The following is a 9,520-nucleotide window of genomic DNA, read 5'->3' on the forward strand; positions in this document are numbered from 1 at the left end:
AAGTATAATAAAATAAAGTGACTTGGCTTAAGCTGGTAGGGTAATAACAAAAAAGGGTTATATAATCAAAAAGTTAATGGCCAAGTTGTTAGATATCAGATATATGTTGTACATAACTAATAGATTTAATGTAGCTTATGAGCAAACACGAAGTATCAGGTTCAGAGCTCAACCACCCACTTGTTGTAAAGAGCTAAAAGACTCTAATGGCTCTCGAGACAAAGATCTCTTGTATGAGAGTGTATTGCAGTAATGTGATAGAAGCCTACCACTAAACAAACTCCTCTACTTAATTATGGTGGTGTATAGTGGGTGATGTTTGTTGTCCATAATAGACAGCAGCTTGCATAGTGTCCTTCTCTCTGCTACTATCACCAAAGAGTCAATTTCCATTCCAACTACAATGCCTGCTCGCCTGATCAGCTTTTCAATACAATCAGCCTCCCTCTTCTTCATGCTACCACCCCCAGCACACCACGACATAGAAGAGACTACTGACAACCACAGACTGATAGACCATCTGGAGTTTCTTAAATATATCAAAGGAGCTCAACCTCCTCACAAAATAGAGCCAGCTTTGCCCCTTCTTGAACAGAGCCTTTGTTTTCTCTGTCCAGTCCAGACTGTCATCCAACTGCACTACAAGGTTTTTTAGGTCTTGACCCACTCCACATCATCTCCTTCAATGGAGACAGGTCTCAGAGGAGATCTAGACCTACAGTAGTCCATGACTATCTCCTTGGTACTGCAAGTGTTCAACAGCAGTTGGTTTGACCAACACCATCCTACAAAGGCATTCACCAGACCTCTGTACTCTTCTTGTTGTACACCCTTGACACACCCAACAGTGGCAAGTGTCATCTGAGAACTTTGGCATGTGGCATGTCCTTGAGTTGTAGCTAAAGTCCAATGTGCATAGGGTGAAGAGGAAGGGGGAAAGAATAGTCCCCGGTGTAGTTTCTGTGCTACTGATTACATTCTATGATGTGCAGTTCCCCAGTCTGACAAACTGAGATCTACCAGAGAAGTAATCTGTAATCCAATTCACTAGGCGTGAGTCCACTTCCATCCTGGACAACCTGATACTCAGTGGAAGGGGCTGAATGGTGTTAAAGGAACTGAAAAGTCAAAGAACATGATCCTCACAGTGGTACATCCTTTGTCCAGATGCGAGTGGGTCTGGTGGAGAAGTTAGAGAATGGCATCACCCACACCCACCTTCTCTTGATAGGCAAACTGCAGGGGGTCTAGTGTGTATTTCAGCTGAAGTCTAAGTAGATGAAGAAGTAGTCACTCCAGGGTCTTCATGACATGGGATATTAAGGCCATAGGCCTGAAGTCATTGAGTTCACTGGATTTCACTGAGGTCTTCCAGAGTGTGGGGTCCCTTCCCAATCATATGCTCAAATTAAAAATGTGCTGAAGGGGTCCTGCCAGTTGTACAGCACAGGCCCTTAGAAGTCTTGGACACACTTAATCTGGGTAAGATATCTTTCTAGGGAGCAGCTGCCTCAGTTCTGCTCTAACCTGGTCAGCAGTGATGGTCTGAGGAACAGGGGGTGGAGAAGCAGGGAAGGTGTTAGCACCTTCTGATGTGCCGCTAGTCTGGTGGAGAGAGAGAGCGGCATGATCTGTGCTGGCAACTTGGTGGATGAGTAGCTGTAAGGGAGTTGGTGGTGGCCGGTGAGTTTGTGACAGGTAAAGCAGGAGCAGGGCAGTCAAACCAGTTGTAGAAGGGATTGAACTCCTTCACTTTCTCCACATTGTCAACTGCTGTACAGCTGTTCCTTTGCTTATAGCCTGTGATGGTCTTCATACCATCCCACACCTTCCTGATGTTATTTTGCTGCAACTTTCTACCTTCTACCTGAAGCACTCCTTAACCTTTCTTAGTCTAACCTTAAGATCTTTTGGTACACTCCTCAGCTTTGCTGTTTGCTGATAGAAGAGTCCTCTAGAGTGGCTGCAACCCTAAACACATCTCAGTCTGTCTGAGCAAAGCAGTCCTGCAGGGTGCTCTCAGTCTCTGGGGTCCAAAGTTTAACTTGCTTAATGATAAGGTTTGTTTGTTTCAGCCTTTGTCTGTAGGCTGGGTACAGGAACAGAGAGATGTGGTCCGATTGTCCGAAGTGGGGGTGTGGTGCAGCCCTGTATGCACCGCGTATGTTGCTGTAAACATGATCCAGTGTGTTCTTCTCATGGGTGGGAATCATCACGTGTTGGTGGTATTTAGGAAGTACAGTCCATAAATTGCACTGATTAAAGTTGCCAGCTGCAATAAAACAGGATCGGGATGAACTGTCTCTAAGGTGCTGATGTCATGGAATTTGCCGAGTGCTGCCATGGAGTTAGCTCGCGGGGGAATGTAAACAGCGGCCAAAAACACAGCAGTGAATTCCCTCGGTAGATAATAGTTATGCTTAAACATTTTTAAGTTATTTTAAAAGTAAAGTATAAATGAAATTTAGATTTAATAATAGGTAAACACAGAAAGAATTTAGACAGAATTGAACAGGATATCCTAAGTCTATTTCCATGTAAATATTCATTTAGAGATTGGCTGCCAAAAAAAATTGTGACCCACTGAGACCCACTAAGAGTCAGGTGGCCCAACTGTTATCAAAACTCTAAAAACCTGAAATCAAAAAGTTACAAGTTCAAACCTTTTGAGATCACTTGGTGCAAGGATAAGCTGAAGCATCGTAGGAGGAAACCTAAGGCTGCTCACAGACTGGTCTGCCAGAAATAACACTGAAACCTCATCTAACATTTTGTTTCTCTCTTTGTAGTTGGGAGTCATCAGTTGGGGCACAGTGAATGATTGCAAGCAGCGGGACGAACCTCCTTCTGGTGCCCGGGACTTTCATATCAACATCTTCAAAGTGCTGCCGTGGCTAAAGGCACACCTTGCAAAAGACCTTGAATTTACAGATTTGCCAGCCCATTCATAAACACTAAAGTGGAAGAACTGGCTTAAATCAATTTTATTTTGGAAAATTAAAAATGTAAACATAGCTTTTAATATTTATCTTGTCTGAAGCCATTTCTGAAGTCCTGATTTTGTCATTTTTTTTAAAGATTTCAAAAAAAGATTAAGAAGCTTAGATATTTATTGTATCTAGATAGAAAATAGGCCAGAAGAGAAAACATCAATAAGAGCAATTAATAATAATAATAAGAAGAAGAAAAATCAAGAGGCTGATCCAGATAAGGGACCTTTACCCACAAACAAAACTTCACAAGTCACTTACCTGATCTATATTAGTGATCTGTAACAAGTGAATCATCAGATAATGAGGTGTGGTAAGTGGTGTCAAGACAGCCATACTCAATGTGCAGGAGAATGATTATTGAATTGTTTGGTAAATTTAATGTTTACACATAAGGCACCTTGCCAAAGTATTCAGACCCATGGCTAATTCTATCATTTTTCTGAATAGCAAGACCTTAACTGAAAAGTGTTTCCCTGCAATATATTTATTTGAAATGCACAGAAATTGAAAATTATATCACTGTGGTATGGTTTTATGTAAGAAAAAAGTCTTAGGAAGAAAAAAAATATATCTCTTATGCTTTATTTTGTGTGATATGCACAGTGTAGATCTACCACTAATATTCACATATTACACTTTTTAACACAGATATTAAAGGATACGTTTGAAATTTTTCAAGTTGAAGTTATTTGTTCTCAGTCATGGTATATATTAATTTGCCACATAAAATTGTGTTCTATAGCAAAATACATTTTTAAAAACACCTAGCGTGCTCTTTCTCTTTAAAATTAAGGTAATAGGTCCATGGTCCAAATGTGATAACAAAAGCTTAATACTTACCAAATCCATTCATTTGTCAAGCCAAAAGTGTTGTCAATTATTAAATACCATCTTGATATTGCACAAATGTTGTAAAACAGTAAATCCATGTTGTTTCAGGAAGAAAAAGAAAAGCAAAACATTTTTATGACATGGAGCCACTTGAAAAGGAGACCGGCAGGGCACTTCAACTCACTGCTTGTCTTCCTCCATTGCAACCTTTCATTCCCAGAGGTGTGGCTTCTTCTAGTTCCGGTTCTAGTATTGCTACTGTGGCTGCAGGTTTTAATTCTAACTCTTTTCTTGTTTATTTTACAGTTAATTAACTCCTTTTCTCTTCATTTTAATTAACTTGTTTTTTTAAGATTCATTTATCTGAATTGCTCATTTTTTTTCTTAAAGTGCATGCAAACAGAAATGAGATGTGAAGTGAGCCAACAGGTCACCAGCTAATTGTCAATTCTTGTTGTTAACTTAACCCATTATTTCATTCCATGGCTTGTCGGTGCTCTCATTCTGCCACAGCAGACATTTCCAAACCTGTTGGTTTGCTTTTGGCCAAGAACACCTGAGTAGACCTGAGTAGGTCAACATTTCTGAGACCATGACCTTTCTTTATTTTTAGGTAATGGACACTGGTTCCTGGTTAAGTGTTTGCTTGTTTTGTATGTCAATATTGTTTATCTGCTAATTAAAAAGACAAGAAATAATTAAGAGGCTTAAAATTCAAATCAATAAAAATTAAGGCAAAAGAGTTAATGAGCAGTAAAAACTGGTCACTAATTAAGAAAAGGGTTAGAATGAAAACCTGCAGCCATGGTAGCACTCCAGGACCCTGCTCTAGCATATGCATCTCACCTTGAAAACTACTTTTGCTTTACTCACAGAAAAATGTCATACTTATTCACTCACACTTTTTCACTATGTGTAAATAAAAACAATTCAAAGTTGATTTAAAATTGATTCAAAACATAGCCCAGAACTACCTCTTCATATTTTGGGTTTGAGTAAACCGCTACCAACATGAAACAGTGGAAGTTTCTAATTGTACTCTCTCAAAAAAAAACATCCTCAGTTGTTCTTTTATGACTGTATCCTCAGCAAATTGAACTCAGACTATGCTTTAAAATTTGATAACTAGCTTGTGGTGCCTCAGTTTGTTTCAACATGGTTTAGCTCTATCATATAATACAGTATGCAGTTTTCATCTCTCAAATGTTTTTTATTATACATGTGCAGAACATGCCACAGAAAATGCATAATGCTGAGTGTTGATGGCCACTGCATTCTTATACTCCATGTGCAGGTGGCTATGATTATTTAAAAAATCTAACACATTGATAAAAAATGCAATATAGTGTAATCAGTTTGTATAATGAATTCTGTTCAGATTTACTGTTAGTAGGTGTACAAAATACAATGAAACTTATGTGCATGCTTCACTGACAAGGATCATGCTGCCATTCAATGTGAAACTCACTCTGTCGGCTACATTAAATGTAACAACATAGAATGCAATAGGAGAACAGAAGCCCCGGCCACAAGCTCTACACTTAGCGGGTTCTGCAATTCATGATTTAAGTTAGGTAAAGCCATATACAAAGTCATGGCATTGCAATGTTTTTTTTTTGCATAGCCTGCACCAGTTTACATGAAGAGAAAAGAAATGACATCACAGATTGGAAGAAGGAAGTCAAAGGCGAAGAGTACAATGCTGGAAGGCAGCATGCTCACTGCAGATCCACCAATGTATAAAAATTGTTGGTTTTCTTAGTTTGAGGTGGACAGTAGCCAGTAGGCCCAATGCAATGTAGAATATGAATGTATATGAGGTATCGTTTGTGGAAAAAATATCATATGATTTGAGTAGGCATCTGTCATTAAACCATTCTGTCTGTATGCGATTCAGAATGTGCACCATTAAAAAATATGATTTGAGCACACATGACATAAGAAAAAATATGATGTGAGTATGCATGTGCCGCTGGGGCTTGTGTACATTTTGAATGATATACAGTTACAATAGATGCATACTTAAATCAGATGATTTCAGGGCATAAAGTGACAGTTCTGCTATGTGTGAAATAAACAGCCTTGACACACAGAAAAAAGGTTTGGGGCAGCCACCCATATACTTGAGCCTTGGCTGCAAAAGGCCAAAATAGGTTGCACAGATGTGTACAGAATTGAGTCCAACATTGAACTGAGGAAACATAGGAAGTGGTCTGGGCTTTAAGGCAGGGAACCCGAAAGTGATGTCAGAGTGGCCAGAACCGGAAATGACGTCTTCATAGCCGGACCATTGTGTCCAGACCTGGAAGTGACGTCGTCTTGTGGCCAGAACCGGAAGTGACATCATTGTGAGCGGAAATGGAAGTGACATCATCGTGGATGGAACCAGGCAGAATTTGCCATGTTTGGTCTGCTGGGATAACAGAGGAAAAGTTAGTGCAGCCCGCCACCCCTTGGCCTGGCATGGAATTACCTTGATTTGGTCCTTTGAGCTGCCTCCCATGCACACGTGTGTGACACATGATATCAGGTACTTGGCACACTTTTGTTCTGAATGAACATAATTATTAATAAAACAGAATTGCTGAGTCAAAAATAGGATAATATACACTCTGTTGCTACACTAAGGCAGAAAACAATTGGCCAACAGTGGTACGCCTGTGGAAAATTTAAAACTCCACTTATGATGGATGGATGGATGAAGGTTAATCTAATCAATAAACACAACTCAAAACTCTTTCATATGTCTTTCAAATAAATGAAGAGTATAGAGCAAAACATAGAACGACACGCTGATCCAGTCTCTTCATTTTTGTGTTACATACCAATGTGTCTTCTACATTTTAGCACGTTTTCCTTTATCTTTTTAACTATTTTTTGCAAAGCATAAAGGAAATTGACAAAATTACGCTCAGGAGTTACCCTGGACATTGGGTGCATAATGCAGTTTCTTTTTCCAGCATTACAAATTTTGAAAGATTACTTTGTTATTCTTCTTTTATGCCATAATAAATACATGTTAATCATTTTTTCAGCTTCCTTTTTCAGTGGTATTTACCAGATATAGCTTGACGCCGCCCCTTGGTTCCCTTCCCAAAAAAGAAAACTGAAACAAAGATAACAGATTTTGTTCTTGATAAGGAAGAGAGAAGAGTGATGCGGGTTCGTCTTCATGCTCCCATATGCTCTTCAGGAGCCCTTGAACCCTACACTGTCGGTAATGTTGCCGATGAGCTTAGCAGTGAGGCAACAACAAAGCAAGGGGATGGTGTACAAAAAGAGCTAAGTGCTTTTATTTAAAAATCAACAAAACAGTGTTCAAATAAATAGTGCAGTACTTTAAATCTTCAATAAATAAATAATCCATAAAATGAGTGAAGTAGTGGAGGTTAAAAATCCTATGAATAAAAAAAAATCTTTCCTTTAAAAACCACGAGGTTAAAATAACGGCTGGAAGTAGTCTTTTAAAAACACAAAGCCTGGTGTCTTCTTTTTACCTGCAGCTGACCTTCTTCCCACATGACAGATCTGGAGGCTTCCTGATCCCTGGCTTTGGTTTAGCACTCTCCAGATCGAGACTTGGCTTCCCCAATGACCAGGACGCTCACGTTGTGGAATCCACCTTCCAAGTCTCCCGGCTCCCGCTGTCTTCAGTGGTGATCCATCCTCCTTCTGCTCACTCCCGCTCCTCCAATGCTCAGTGGGAGCGACCACTTCCAACAGCCCAAGATGTCGGCCAAATACCCTGCTATGGCTCACTGTCCAGCTGCCTGCGAGCGCTCGCTCCCTCTCTCACTCTCACTCTCACTCTCACTCTCACTCTCACTCTCTCTCTCTCTCTCTTACACACTGGCTTTCTCCACACTGCTTCCTGCTTTATTCCTCTGCAACCTCCATCTTTCTTTTCAATCTTCCTCTTTTTTGTTCTACCCTCTCGTTAGCCAGCTCGCGCTTCTATAGGTCGAGAGGGCATAGCAGCTGCGACAAATTAGCAGCCCCAGGAACAATCACAGATATGGGCTGTTTCTCACCTGTGCACTTAGGTGAGAAATGCCCACACCGCAGATCGCCCTGAGAACCTCTTCAGCCACAACCACCACGCCCCCTTGCTAAGCCGCGAGCGCGGTGATTATTTATCTAAACCTGGCCTTTGCTAAGAGAGCTGTGGACCCGCTATACCACAAGAAGTTCATAAGGCCAAAAACAGGAGTCAGAAGAAGAAACTGGGATTCCAAGGAAGTGATAACATGGGGCACTTTTCACTTCAATGTTCCAAAGAATGGGGAGAGAGCAGTTCCACAGCTTAAGAATCGGCTCCACAGCTTAAGAATCAGGAGCCCATTTTAAAAAATAACCATCTATACTTGCGTCTTCAGGTGGGGCGTGGCAGCATGGCAGGAATGGTTCCAGTGCGGAATGTAGGAACAGATGGCCCTGCACTTTGTATACACATGAAGGAGCGCCATTGACCCTAATTTGTGCTGGAGCTGTGATTGCTGCAGCTGCGCCTCAGCCCTGTTTTAAAATGGAAGTGTGATTGTTAGAAGGAGAGAGAAAGAAAGAGAGAACTGAAATTGAGTCGTGAGAACAGCTTTAGGGTAGAGAGGTAGGGCGAACCAGCCAGTGTGGGAAAGGCAGCTGTGGATTTCCCTGTGATGGAGCGAAGATGGAGCGTCCCCACTGATATGTTGTTGAGGAATGGGTTTGATCGAGGTGGCATCCTCCCCAGGGATGCGAGGTGCACTGAGGGAGCGAGAAGGAAGACCAACCGAGTGGTCTGGCTTAGAGGCAGCTAAGGTGGGGGTCAGGAGGTGAGGACTGCTGCTGCTAGTGTCTCCACCAGCTGAGTCAACAATGGGTGGGCTGGGGAGACGAAGAGAGTGTTGTGCTGAGCTTGTTTTTTGGAGCAGGCAGGACCTGATGGTTTTACTCTCATTTTAATATGGATTTTAATTTCACGGACTGACACTGTTTTTTAGGATTATTTCTTGAAGAGAGCACTGTACTTTAATTTGAACACTGTTTTGTTTTGACTGTTTTTAATAAAAGCACTGAGCACCTGTTTACATCTACCTTTTGCTTTTTGAGTGTCCTCATTTGCCTATCACATCCTGGTCATGACTATCAATGGTGTTAGGTTCAAGAGGCTCCCAAGACAGAAGTGAAAGCATGGAGCAGACCCGCACCATCACCCAGCCAGACTGCACCCTTAGAAATAAAGGTGCCAGAGAGGTTCTTCAGAGTGATGCCTAAGGGGAACCTTTTTTGGTTCTCAAAGGAACCATCCTTCTGTAGGTGCCAGAAAGACCCTTTATTTATTAGGTCCATAACAGGCTCCATAAGTAACCATGAACAGATGATAACAGATTTGTAAAATACCAACCATTTTAAAAGGACTCCTGCTGCACACAGTAGCATGGGCTAAGGTTCAGGTTTCCTTGATTTGCTGTATCATGCGAGGTGGCCTACTATACATTAAAGATTTCTATTTCATCCATATATTAGAAACCTTTTCAATATGAAATGGCTCTTTGTGAAGCTATGTCTTTACTAGTAACCACACAATCCACTAAAGTGCCATTATGATGTAGGTTTAGACTTGGGCCTCATAACCCCATAATGTGGGTGCTGTAAGACTATAATAACGATTGGATAGCAGAGCACAATTTCAGAGGTGTAGAAGACAATCTATTTTA

The 9,520-nt window shown here is 41.1% G+C and overlaps 1 protein-coding gene across 3 annotated transcripts in view; it reads left to right on the plus strand.

Annotated features, from left to right (window-relative positions):
- si:ch1073-280e3.1 (complement factor B) overlaps window positions 1-3,667 on the plus strand; it is a 53,913-nt gene extending 50,246 nt beyond the window's left edge. For all 3 annotated transcript variants that reach the window (XM_039768743.1, XM_039768744.1, XM_039768742.1), the window contains one exon: window positions 2,790-3,667. In XM_039768743.1, the coding sequence (XP_039624677.1) occupies window positions 2,790-2,951 (162 nt within the window). In that variant the 3' untranslated portion in view covers window positions 2,952-3,667. The remainder of the gene's footprint in view (window positions 1-2,789) is intronic.
- Window positions 3,668-9,520: the final 5,853 nt, after the last annotated feature.

The sequence above is a fragment of the Polypterus senegalus genome, chromosome 11 (assembly GCF_016835505.1).
Source record: "Polypterus senegalus isolate Bchr_013 chromosome 11, ASM1683550v1, whole genome shotgun sequence".
NCBI lineage: Eukaryota > Metazoa > Chordata > Cladistia > Polypteriformes > Polypteridae > Polypterus > Polypterus senegalus.